At 35.5% G+C, this 14,358-nt stretch overlaps 1 protein-coding gene across 1 annotated transcript; it reads left to right on the top strand.

Moving 5' to 3' along the window:
* The first annotated feature begins 11,563 nt into the window (after positions 1 to 11,563).
* LOC131160070 (transcription factor MYB101-like) lies at positions 11,564 to 13,714 on the top strand. The gene is made up of 3 exons (XM_058115388.1): positions 11,564 to 12,004; positions 12,189 to 13,113; positions 13,250 to 13,714. The coding sequence occupies exons 1-3, from the start codon at positions 11,609 to 11,611 to the stop codon at positions 13,522 to 13,524; spliced, it is 1,596 nt and encodes a 531-aa protein (XP_057971371.1). The 5' UTR covers positions 11,564 to 11,608; the 3' UTR covers positions 13,525 to 13,714.
* Positions 13,715 to 14,358: the final 644 nt, after the last annotated feature.

A 14,358-nucleotide genomic window follows, 5' to 3' on the forward strand; every position in this document is an offset into this window, starting at 1 on the left:
TAGGTCTGGCAAACCCATCAGACTTACAGACTGTACTTTTGACTTGGCAGTGATCGGCCAACCATTGTCAGGTCCCGCCTTCGGGCCACACAACCCAGTCATGTGGGGGTAATACATGACAACAGCCAGCTAAATTACCAGGAATGTTTTTATATTATTATTATATGAGATGAAATATCTTTATGAAAATACAGTATGTTCTACCATGTTTTGATGATATATATGTTTTCCCAGATTTGACAAAACAGTTACTGAATATGTTCTGTATGGTATATGTATAACACGGAATACTCATGTTGGCACACACTAGTATTAGTTTATTTCCCTTACTGAGGTGTCTCACCCCAAAATTTTATAAACTTTTCAGGAGCCCCTAATAGAAGAGCGGGTAAAGCCCTGTTGATCTAGTACGGTAGATCTGTCCTTCCAGAAGGGTAAATATTTTGATAGGGTCGAATGTATTTTGTGAAAATGACCCTAAGACATCTTTTTGGGCTGAGTGTTGTGTATATATGTATACAATGATTGTAGTAACTCTGGTATTGTGATGTATGGTATAATGAGATGTATATGATTGTATGTTTCTTGCTGCTTAGGCTTCCGTTTTGTGTTCTGATGTGTCCCTGGTACCCACAGGTCCAGGTGGATTATAATCTGCTGAACTGGGATTTGTGATATTGATTTTTTTTTAAAATATATATACGGAAATTAAGCAGGTCGTCACATGCGCCATGTAGTATGTCAACCTACAGGATACGAAAAAAATTGGTTAACATATGCAGATCGAAACATACACATAAAAAAAAGTAAGTGTGGGTTAAAGTCTTCTTACGAAGCTCAGATATACAACAATGGTCCTGTCGATGAAGCATCATGTGATGGACATATACCAGGTAAAGTATGGGTCATCCGGACGCATTGGAACTTCCTCCACCACTCCCAGTAGGATGTACTCTTTCCGATGCTCCTACACGGTCACGTATATCTCATACGTAGTTGCCCAGTCTGTGACCCCTCGACCACGTCCATCCATGCCATGGAGATCTTCCCCTAGTACATCTACCTCTAACATCAAGAAGCGGTCGGGAATGCCTTATCGATAGTCGAACTACCGCATAACTTGGTCAGGGATACCACTCGATAATATGATCATTCGTGTGAAGAATAGGTCTTTCGTATGTCAATGGCTCGAACGAGGATCCCGGGCATTCGTTGAAATCCACAACAGGCATCCAACCAACCTCCACACTCGTGTATGGTTCAATACCTTATTCCGCAGTCATATCATAATGACGTGTTTGTTGGGTGTCTTCCTCTACTTCAACCACATGCTCGGCAGACGTTCCCGTCTACCTATCCGAGGTGACACCTATATGAGAAATGGTTTCTACGTATAACTGCACAATTAAATATGTCGTACCTACGTAGTGTGCACCCAACACAATACGCAAACCATAATTATCAGTTACGGGAACAGTCTCATAGAGGACTGTATCATTGATCCCTCGCATAGGGTGTCTTTCGATTACCCGCATTGCATATTGATCTGGATCAATATGCAAATATTGGTGTAACACCCCAACCTGGGTCTGCCAGGGAGTACTGCACCTCTCCTCCTCCACCTGGACTAAACAACAAGGGGCGGGCCTTATCGAACTAATGACTAGCCCCACAGACCAATACTTGTCTTTTTCAGTATGTTTTTTCCTCACTCACACACTTCCTTGTTGCGAACCCACATTTCCAAACTCAGGCAATGTGAATCTCATCACACTTCCGGTTGGGTAATGTCTCTAATACTATTTTGTAACACCCCAACCTGGATCTGTTAGGGAGCACTGTGTCTCTCCTCTTCCACCTAGATCAGACAACAGGGGGGTGGGCCTTATCGGACTAATGACTGGCCCCGCAGACCAACACGTGTCTTTTTCAGTGTGTTTTTTCATCACTCGCACACTTCCTGAAAAAAATTCCCAGAAGGTCACCCATCCCAAGATTACTCCAAGCCAAGCACGCTTAACCATGGAGTTCTTATGGGAAGGCTCCCGAAAAGAAAGGTGCACCTTGTTGATATGGGTAGTAACATCAAATCCTTTTCAAGCTTTTCTTCCATAGGGTATCATAATTGGTATATCTTCGAATACAATTTATTTAATTTACACATATGGCCAATTCAAATTGGTCGAACCGAATTAGTACTATAACTAACACCCTCTACTCCGGTGATAATTTCTCCTAATATACAACAATACTGTCATCGGAACACTGCTCGATCTTCCTACCATTTAGATCGACCCTCAAGAAATAGTAAAAACCTACAAAAAATAAAATTGTATATATAAGCACATGACATAACACTTCTTTTCATTCATGCTAAGCTAATCAACTAGAATATATTATGATTCATATTGTTATAAGCAAGCAATGAACTTCTCCGAATTCATATCCTCTTTGGTTGGGACAAAAATATTTTTCCTATTTTCATAAATTTCTATCACATAAGCCTACTGAAAAAAAAAAAAAACAATAACACAATTTTTAACACAAAGTAGTCCAAAAATAACCATACAACATGAACATCCATTTTTATTTTTCAAAAAATTTTATCAAACAAAAGCTAAACTTTCAAGCTAGCTTTATATATATATTTACAAGTATTCACTATTTGAATCTGGACCAATTGATTTGTTTCTTAAATAAAAATGTGTATCAAGTACTTCACGTCACCCAATGACTTCTTTACCTACTCAACAAAACAATGTAGTACTTGTGTAGAGACCCAAAGAATTATAGTAACTAAATAATAAAGAAAGAAGAGAAAATGAAAATTCCAAAGGGGACTCATCAGGGTCTCGTCGACGAGCACAGAGTGGTCGTCAACGAGCAGCCTACTTGGGCTCGTCGACGTGGACACGTGTCTCGTCGATGATAACTTACCAAGAGAGCTGATTTCAAGGCTTGAAACTTGTCGACGAGGGTTATGTGCTTGTCGACAAACTTCCTTCTTGGACTCGTCGACGAGGTGTCGTGGCTCGTCGACGAGGCCACATGGACAACACTCTATATAAGGCCAAAATGACACTTTCTGCGAGAAAATTTGCATGCTATCTCTTTCTCTCTCTAGAATTTCGTCTCCTCTACTTTCTCTCTTGATTTTCGATTTCGTTCTTCTCCGGTTTGATGATCAAAAGTCGTCACATTCCTCCTAGGAAGATTCTCTTCAAGTATGCCGAAGTAGATTGTTGATTAGGCCAACTTGGGCACCATCCCAAAAATTTTGGTATGTTGGTTATTTTAAGTTTTATAAGGTATTTGGTATTTCCGGACCGAGGAAAATGTATTAGGTGAGATAATACTTGAGTTTTGAGGGGAAAATGTGAATTTCAAGGTATTGAGTTGGGAACACACACAGTAGCAAGTTTGGTTAATTTTGTGGGCTTCTCAATAAGTCAGGTAAAGGAATAAATTAAGTCAGCATTTTCATGAAATTATTTATTAGTATACAACATTTATTTTCAGAAATTACGTATGATATAATACAGTGTTTGGGAATACTGCTGTTAAGCAGGGAAATAGATTTTATACATTTTAGTAGAGAACATGGTTTCAGTTCAGATTTTATATTTAGAATAATATTCACATTTGTGTGGCATGAGTATGATTTTCTATGAAAATTATGTTATACCAAAATATGATGATTTCCCAAAATAAGCATGTTATAATAGTTTTCAGAAAAACCATAGAAAAAAAAAACAGTACATGAACTATGGTTTTTAAATAATACGTTAATAGTGCAAAAATATCAAGATTCAGTATGTTATGTTATATACCTGCGAGGATGCCCTGATTTATATGATATGATATGTTGGAGCAGATGCCGTGATTTATACGTTATGATATGCTAGTGTAGATGTCGTAATTATGTATGTTATGTCAGAATTCATGAAAATATGATCATGTCAAATATTTCTATGAAATATGAAACAGTTATATATCAGTATCATGAAATGTATTATATGTTATCAGAACCTGGATAACTTAGTTTAGTTTCACGAAGCACGGTACCGTAACTATATGTTTAAGATTATGTTTATGTCAGTGCTATAGCACATCTCAAATAGAGTGTGGAAGATGACAGTCGATGTGGCTTCATGGTAGTGCAGGTGTCCCACTGGTAGTCTGGACCAGGTGGAGCAAGTCCATCGTACTTACAGACTTATGTTGACTTAGCGTGATCAGTCAGTCATTGCTAAGTCCCACCTTTGGGCCACACAACCCTGTCATGTGGGGGATAAAACATGACATCAACTAGCTATCCATCCTAGGTATTATTTCAAGTATTGTACAGTTATATAAGATGATTTACACGTACAGAAATTTAGTATGTTATATTATGTTATGTCAAATCATGTTTTATTCAGAAACTATACAGGCAGTTTTACATGTTATATAATTAAGTACAGTTTATGTTTATGTCACATTAATACTCATGTTGCCAGACACTGATGTTAGTTTATCTCCTTTATTGAGAGGGGTCTCAACCCAACATTACAAACATTTTAGGAAATTCAGGTAGGGGGGGCGGATAGAGCCCCGCAGTAGTAGAAGTTGACTGAGCTACCCTGTCAGAAGGGTAAGTAGTTGAGGTATGATCAGATGGGTTTTTGGATTGAGACCCTGGGATACTTTTTGGTCTTCTTATGGATGTATGTATATTTATGACAGATTCAATAGAATTTTGGTATTGTGTTTGGTGTTATATGACATGTATGTAATTTATGTTTTCTGCTACTTAGGTATCAAAGATGTATGACAAGTATATCCTTGGTGCCCACGGGTCCGAATTGATCATGATTAGTTCAGTTTTATCAGGTTATCAGGATTATTATAAATGCAGTTATGTGGGAAGAAAAATATAGCAAAAATAGGCAAGTCATTACAACTTGACTTATTTTCATTAGCATTATCATGTGAAAAAATAGTATTATTTTTTAAATCTCGCAGCACCAAGCTACAAGATTACGTAAACATTAAACTAGGAAAATTTTTCCCAAATAGAGTATTATTTTATATTTTATTATAAAATAATAATAAAATGGGAAAAAAAACTCTTTGCTAAATGGAGTATATATATATGCATGTAATAGACTATTATAATATACATGACATGTGCAATGTATTTTTTTTTAAAAGACAAATATAGTAAGGTATAAAAGGATGTTCAGTTATATTAATTATTTTTTTATGAAAAAAAATTAAACTCTTGCATTAGTGATGCTTACTTTTAAATTATGGAATGCTAAAAGGATATTTAACTTGCTTATTAAAATGGTATTAGGGAACCCATTAACGAACTTGATGCAAAATTTTTTACTAACCTAACTAAAATATCATTTCAGTTCAAGAAACAAACTAACCTAACTAATTTACAAATCAATACACAAGTGGAAATTTATAAGAATTTCAATTCTGTATTTTAACAACAAATAATTAACAGGAAATAATTAATGGAATCCTTCACAAACAACAAGGGTAGGCAATCCCTGACATTTCAAGTATGATATTATCAGCAATACACAATCGTAAGCTGCTCAAGAATAATTTTCGGTTTCATAATAGTATTTTTTGTTATTGTTATTCTTATTTTTTTGTTAGTTTGTTACAGAGAATATTTTGGCTTCCTGCCTTGTGTATATATAGAGCATTGTGTAGTGTGAGAAACAAAATGAGAAAAAACCCAGATAGAAAATCAAGAGCACAATCTATTCCACAACAAGCTCAGTACCAAATTGTACAATTCAAAAACTAAATTTTTTTCTCAGCGTACCCACACACACACAAAAGAAAAAAAAAAAAAAAGCAATCAAGCAAACAATCCAAAACCTCTATCCTTCAAACCTCGTTATAACCCAAAAGCCACAAAACAGGAAAAAGAAGAAAATGCAAAAACATGAATGAAATGAAACCTAACCTTGGGGGTTTCTAGATGTAGCTTCCAACCAAAAAATCGAAACCACATTATACTAATTTATGAATCTAAAATAACAAATCTTCAAACGTTTGGTTAATCCTGAATCATAACTCAATGAAACCAATTTTATTTTACAATAAGAAAAATGTGTACCCCATTTTTTTCCTTTTTATGGCTTTCCTCGCCTAATCGTTCAAAGGGTCACCTGCTCAAGTCCACTCCCAAATGGTCACCTGCACTCGTACACCAGCTGCTATCGTCCTCCTCTTTTCTCTCTGCAAATGCCTCCCTCCCTATGCAAACGACTCCCTCTCTACTCTTTCTATTCGCAAGTGAAATGAAAAGGAAAGGACTAGTTCAAGCAAATCTCACAACTTGGTCCTTTGAGATTTAAATGACCAGGGAAATCAGGTTTTGACACGTGGTAAATCTTGCATCTTGGTACTGTAAGATTTGTTTAAATCTCGCAGGACCAAGCTATTAGATTATGTAAGCACCAGACTGGAAATATTTTTTCCAAACGAAGTATTATTTTATATTTTATTATAAAAAAAATAATATAATCAAAAAAAAAACTCCACATCTACACCTACTTGTCATGGACCATATAACATGGTTGCTGCTTCCTTTGGTGTCCTACCACGGAGATCTATGTTATCATGAGCCCACATCATCAAATATTTTTCATACTCATTACATATATTTTTGCGCAAGAGCAAATAGCCCTTTTTAAGTTGAGACATGTATTGCAACTTTGTGAAATAATTTATTAGGTTTTAAGGTTAAAAATATAGATTTTTATGCATTCAAGAATGTGAAAAATAGATTGGACTAGTGTTTTTCATAGTTAAATTTTTAATAATGTGTAACGCCCCGACCTGCCACGTGGACCCAAAGTGCTACTTTAGTGACATATGCGTACCTGATACCATATTTATCATAAATATATGCAGCTCCTTGCGATCTTAAACATAATTCTGGCCCTTGCGGCCTCAACATAATATTTCCCTATACTTTGATAAACAGTTCCAATATTTTACAAACATTCATCATTTCGGTTATAAAATAGTACATACATATCATTCACTTGCCACACAAATTTCCAATATTTTACACATAGCTCATAGGCAAGCAAGAAAACCTAGTATGTTCGATTTAAAAGATAAAACCAAGCTTCCTACCGTTCGTTTTTACTTAAAATACCATAGCATATATCCTAGGTTTGAAAATGGGTCTTTTGAACGGTCAGTTTTTAAAACATCAACTGAAAACATAAATATACTTACCCCAAAAATGTTTCATACTATTCAAAATCGTTAAAAAGCTGACTTAACTTAATCTCCTTACCTGTTTTTGAAAAACAAATCGAAACGGACAGAAAAATTGAAACCCTAGCTTTTTGAACAGGTAGAAACTCTAGATCCTACGAGCCAGTAAGAGAGAGAGTGATATGGGAGTAAGAGAGAACCCGTAGGAGCCTTTTAGTGAAAAAAACCCCGAAACCCTAGTAGAGCTCAAAATAGAAGATTTTGGAATCCCTAAAAGAATGAACTCAGTTCTATTTATAGGTGAGCAGGAGAAAACCGTAGACGATTTTCCCTGTATCCACAAAATCGTCGACGGTTTTGTGGTTGACTTGCCTTGTTGACCCAAAACCGATGACAGTTTTTCCCATGTTCTATAAAACCATCGATGGTTTTTGGCCCTGCCACTTATATTCTTTCCTTCTCTTTTATTTTCCTTCATTTCTCCCTTTTATATTTATGTTCTTTTATTTTTCAGGTTTGGGTTTCTACATTATATCTGAAAATTCTCATTTAAAAATGTAAATTTTTAGAAGAGGAGTTTATGGCTTTTCTTGTATTTTCAAGTATGGGTGGCATAACTCTCTTTTAATAATAAAATACTCAAGGTTATTTTTACCATAATTATTCTTATCGTTTTATCAACAAAATTGTTACTTTAATTAACTTCAACTAAACGCGGTTGCACTATTTTCATTTTTCAAAAACAATTTTGAGATTAGCTGATTTTTTTAGTATAAAGAAATACATGACACAATTTTTTGCTTTTATTTATAAAAATAATAATATAAAATTTTGAATTTGAATTTGAAATCAAGCAAGTCCTTAATTTTTAAACTTTATACCTTGACCCTATTCAAATGAAAAAAAAAAATACTTCTCAAATTCGTGCAACAAGTTCATCAATAATATCTTAGAACAAATATTCATGTTACATGTAAGTCCAAAATCTAAATGACTTTTTTTTCTTGACATGATTAGAATTGTGTCCACTAAGTATAAAATTTGTGTAGAAAGTTTTCCAATACAAATTCAATTTTCAATTATACTTAGGTCAAAAAAATTTTAATTTTATAAAACACAGGCACATACAAGTTTTAATTGCAAATAGGATTGGTAAATTTAGAGTTCTACTAGTTAGATGTTAGGTTCATGTCTTGGAGGTTATAGCTTCCCAATTAAGATTAAATTTTGATATTGAAGTGAAAAAAGATCTAGAGGTAGGCATATCAGTTTAATAGATTAGTTGAGTGTCTAAAAAAATTTTAAATAATATTATATCAAATGAAAAAAATAAAAAAAAGAGATGGTTTTCAATTATAATGTTAGAAAAGCAATTTGTTCTTCAAGGCAAGTGTTTCATTGTATTTTATGCTCAAATTAATAAAGTAATTTGATTTCCTTAAAAAAAATGCTATAAAATTGATAAATGCTTGTGATTGTTTTTATTAGCTATTATGCAGGCATGTGCTAGTTCATTTGATTTTCTCATTTTTACTTTTACGGTCCATTTCTAATTTGAAAAGTATTGGGGAAAGAAAAGAAAAATAAAAAAGATTTCACTTTTTCATGTTTGGTTTTCTAGGAAAGTGACAAAGAAAACCATAATGAGATAATGAACAATAATTCCGAATTCATCACACGTATAGTAGTGTTACGCCATGGGTTTTAACAATGCGCTGCTATTTGATTGAAGAGATTGACAAAAAATATGAAAAAGATGTATGTAACTCCATTTTTCACCACTCCATCTTCCACCACTTCAGTGTTTTCATCTTAATAAATGTCTTATTATTTATATTACCTTATAAAAGGACACCTCATCCCTCACATTTGTAAGACACATTTTTACATATTTGTATGCACATTGTATGCTTATGTACTCACTTGCATGCTTGAAACAAGTATGATATATAGAAAGAATGGGAGAGATAAAAAAAAAAAAAAAAAAAATCTTGTGGTATATTTTGTATAAGGTCGGTTTCAAATTATCTTGTAATTTCATTCGTGATAGTGAAGTTTGATTTCATTCGCCCATGGAGTAGGTAGAGCTAAACAACGTAAATTTCAAAAAAAAAGTGAAAAGAAATACATTATAGGAGATATTACTTTTAAAAATATCGAATAAACGTATTTAATTTGTCATTAGAGTACCATTTTATGTAAATGTTAAACTAATTTCTTAACATTTTTTGTATGAAAAATAACAAGATAAACATTTTAGGAATTTTTTTCTACAAAAAAAAGTTGATTAATTTTTATTATTTTATTGTAAATACTAAATATGCCACATATGTTTCACGTGACTGGATGTAAAATACTTGTATTATTTTTAGAATTTGTATAGATTTGAATAAAATATAATATAAAATTGTCTTGAGTTTCTTTTAAATCCCCAAAATAAAAATTCAAATTTCGAAATCTATGCCTCCAAACAGTGTGCTATTAAAATTATGTAAAATATTTTTAAATTTTAATATTTATACAACATTATCAATAAGAATTCAATAAATACATTTATTTTTTATTTTTTTATTATAAAAAAATCCCAATTTATGACTTCTTTCAATAAAAATGTTAATAAACTTATCAATACAATTTGAAAATTGTGATTTATTACATGAAGTCTTTACATATATTTTTTTTTGTTTTCTAATTGTCAATAATAAATTCAAAACCACTATTTGGAGCGTCTTCTATAACTTTTTTTCTATTTCTTCAAACTATATTATTGTTTACTATTATATTATGTATTATTATTGCAGACCAATTGTTTCAAACTTTCGTGATTTTGTTAATATTGTATAATGTAGAAATAGGAAGAGCTCAACAAGTTACCCAGGAACATTAAATTTGTTATAAAGTATAAACAGAATAGACAATCAAATTTAAACCTAACCTGAAAAGATATTATTTATTCACTTCGAGTAAAATCACATAGACTTTGATATGAAAAAAAAATTAGTGTCCGATTTGTGAGGTAAAACTACGTAAACTTGTGTAGGGTGATAATAAAAAAAATATGAAAATGTTTTTATCCTTATATAATATTAAATAAAATAATTTATCTTAATCTAATATAATTGTATTGTCTATAAAGCTCAACCTTACTAGTAGAATAATATAAAATAAAATAATAATAATGCAGAAGAAAAAAAAATACTTGAATGGAAATGCTATATATGAAATATATATTTATAAAAACACATGCATATAATGTTTCTTTTATTATTTACTTATTCATATTTGGGGCATATTTTCTTTTGTACAAATTTACTTATGCCTTTATAAATATATAGGTAAAAACACTTACACTATTTATTAGTATTTTTTAAAAAAAATAATAAAATAAATTTGGGTTGGATTTGAAAAAGATGTAATGTAAAATTGTATCGAAATTTGTTCAAATCTATCCAAACCTAAATTTAAATCCAAAGTTCGAAATACATGCTTAAAAATCATTTGGATCAAATAAAATGAAATAAAATAATTAATTCCATTTTTATAAATTCCTTTAAGGAGTATCATATTGGCTAAACTGCAAAATGCAGCACACAGGGAACACTATCAAAACACCTCTTCTCGCTATTCTAAAAACGAAAAATTGAAATCTCAAAGTTGAAAATATGTTAAATGAAATGAAATCTAATGTGAGAATGAATGTAAAAGCGAGGAAATGAAATAGGGGAGAGGAAGAGGAATAGATACAAACTAGAACAACGCGCCAGCGAAGAAAGAGGCGAGAAGATGGAATTAAGGCCGCGCAACCCCGAAATGGATGGGCTTCCCTCTCCTCCCTCCTCCCCTCTCCTGCCCTGCCTCTCACAAAATCGCTCTGTCGCAAACACACCTTGTGGGGTTTCCTCTCTGACCCTCCACCAATCCTGACCCCCTCTCCCTCTCTCTCTCTCTAAACCTCGTCTCCTGTGGCAACCCATGAGAAGAACATCATACGCCCAATAGCTTCATTTTCCTGTTTGATTCCTTTAGTTTCGTAGCTGTGAAAGGGAACCAAGAACAAAGCCCAGAGTGAAAAAGCACCCCTCCACCCCAAAAAGCACATTAATTGATATATTAAACCAAAACAAAACGCACCCACGTTTCGCTTTTCTCTGTGTTGCTCAAACGAGAAATTTCTCGTTCTTTGTACATATTTTACAGGAAGAAGGAAGAAGGAAGAAGAAAGCACAAAGAGCTGAAGACTCAAAAAAGGAAGGAAGATAAGGAACGTCGTAAACTAGAGAAGAGAGGGAGGGAGGGAGGGAGGGAGGAACAATTAATTGAGGAGTTCAATATATACATATATTGGCTCGATCGTCGTGTTGGGTCCCCGATGGTGCCCAACGACGACGGATCAGTGAATGATGATGGGCTTTTATGTTTGAGTGGCGGAGCTGGAGGAGGAGGAGGAGGAGGAGATGGGGGTTTTGGTGGTGGTGGTGGTGGCGCAACGTCAATGACGACATCGGGGAAGACGCTGAAGAAGGGCCCATGGACGACGGCGGAGGACGCGATCTTGGTAGAGTACGTGAGGAAGCACGGGGAAGGCAACTGGAATGCCGTGCAGAGGAACTCCGGGTTGGCCCGCTGCGGCAAGAGCTGCCGCTTGCGCTGGGCCAACCACCTCCGCCCTAATCTCAAGAAGGGTGCCTTCACTCCCGATGAGGAACGCATTATTTTCGAGCTCCACGCCAGATACGGCAACAAATGGGCTCGCATGGCCACTCACGTACGTTCTTCCTCCCTCAATTCATCCTCCTCCGATCTGTTTTCATTTCTCTTAATTCTAATTTCTGGGCGTCTCATTCATCGTCAATCCTCATCTCTCCTCTGCTTAAGCTTTTAATTCACTCATTAATTTTGCATATCAAGCTGTGGAAATTAATGAAAATTGGCATATGTTAATATTGCAGTTGCCTGGTCGAACAGACAATGAAATCAAGAATTTCTGGAACACGAGAGTGAAGCGGCGACTCCGGCAAGGCCTACCCTTGTACCCACTAGACATACATCCCGTCCATTCTACCAACGCCGTCTCCGCTGCCGCCTATAGCCTTCAGAACGCCCTCATTAGCCCCCGCGCCCTCCACCACCAATCGCCCCTCTCCCCCTCCCTCTCTCTCCCCACCCACCTCTCCTCCCCTCATCACCAACTCTCCTCTGCCACCCCTATCTCCTCCCCCCACTCTCTTTCCTCCCCTCACCACCACCACCACCACCTCTTCCTGCCATCACCCACTCTCTCTCATTCCCCCCTCTCTCCTCCTCCTCACCCTCACACCCCCATTCCCCACTCCCCTCCCATCCTCTCTCCGCCTCTCTACCGATTCGGCCGCCTCCGCAACACCGGCGCTCCCCTCACCCCTTCCATCCCCCACAGCCAACCCCCGGTCGCGCCATCTCCCATCCTCAGTTCTCCTCTCTCCACCCCGCTCTCATCCCAAATGTCCACGCCCCAATTAAGCCCAATCCATTTCGAACCCAAGTCCCCTCCAGCTCAGCAAACTCAATTTCGGATGGACGAAATTGGGGCTACGCCCGGATTGGGTTTAGTCCTCAAACCGGAGTTCCCTTCAAACCAAATATTTCAAACAATGCCCATTAGCGAGCCGATGAAGACACAGCGGCATCAATCGAGTCAGGGCGACGGCGGATTGCTAGATGATTTGCTGAAAGAGGCACAGACCATGGTGGGCATTAGAGCAGGAGATGGCTTGGAAGATCAGAAACGCAGTCCCACCAATGGGTTTGGGTCGTGGTTCAGCGATAGCACTGGCAACCTCGAGTCAGAACCCATCGGCCATTGGAATGATTCCAGCTCTGTTCATTCCTCTGCAGGTGAGTCCTGCTTCCAATTAATTGACGGCTACTGCTTTAAATTTGCTTGTGTGTTTTGTATGTTGCGATTTTTTTTTCCTAATGTGATCTATCAGTGGGCATTGGTTGATGGAAATGAATTTAAAAAAAAATGCAGGAGCGATGAAGATGAATGAAGAAGCAGGGGAATGCTTGCAGGGGGAGGAAGACGAGGACTTGACAGACCTGCTAATAAATGCATATCCATTCGGCATGAAGGTCCCAGACTGGTGCAGCAGCAGCGGCGATGAGCTAAACGGGCAATCCTCAGGCTTGACAGATGACAGTGGTGTGGTGAAGACGACGCAGCATCCTCAACGCCAGCCTTCTTCATCCTTATCGACTGACAATGCTTCCTGCTCTTCTTGGAGCTACATGCCCCGCATCTGCTAGCTACCTCAATCTGAATATTCATTGCATTAATTTTCCAAATTACACTGCATTTTTTTTGTTGGTGGATTTGTAAAAACAAAAAAGGTGGTCTTATTATCATCATCTGTTCTTCTACCTTATATACTGCTATAACGTTTAAAATTTTGAGAAGTGAATAGACTATGGAAATGGAGTACATTTTGTGCCAAAACTTTTAAATTGTGCTTGAAGCATAAATTTTAAATTTAAATTCATGTGTATTTAAGTAGAGTCGTAAATAGATCATTTTACGTTGCTTTACATTAAATTTATTAAATTTAAAATATATTCTGACAATGTCATATTACCTAAATATATATTTTAATTAAATATAACATAGAGAGTTCTCTGCTTTTTAAAACTCCTCAAAAGAATAATTCAATTTGTTTGCTACTGTACTTGTGAGGTAAAAGAAAATATAGACGATTGTTGTTCCAGAGTTAGAACAAAAATTTGACAATGGTGGTCACTTTTTTTTTTTTTTTATTGTTTAAAATATACTGATGTTGCATTTGGATGCATGAATTTAGGATTTTAGATTTAAATTTGAATAAATTTTAATATAATTTTATATTACATTTTATTCAAATCTAATATAACTTCAAATCCAAAAGTTTATAGTTCAATTTGAACACTTGTGACACAAGTACACGATCAATCCTGAAATAAGTAACAACCACTTATGCAAACACTCAATGACGAAATATACTCAAGAATCAATCAAACAATAAGAAGAACAAGCAAAAACACAACTAGAACGCACAAGAATTACGTGATTCGATAATAGCCTACGTCTACGAGAGCAGCACTTCGATT

Source organism: Malania oleifera, chromosome 1 (genome assembly GCF_029873635.1).
Source record: "Malania oleifera isolate guangnan ecotype guangnan chromosome 1, ASM2987363v1, whole genome shotgun sequence".
In the NCBI taxonomy this organism is placed as follows: Eukaryota; Viridiplantae; Streptophyta; class Magnoliopsida; order Santalales; family Ximeniaceae; genus Malania; species Malania oleifera.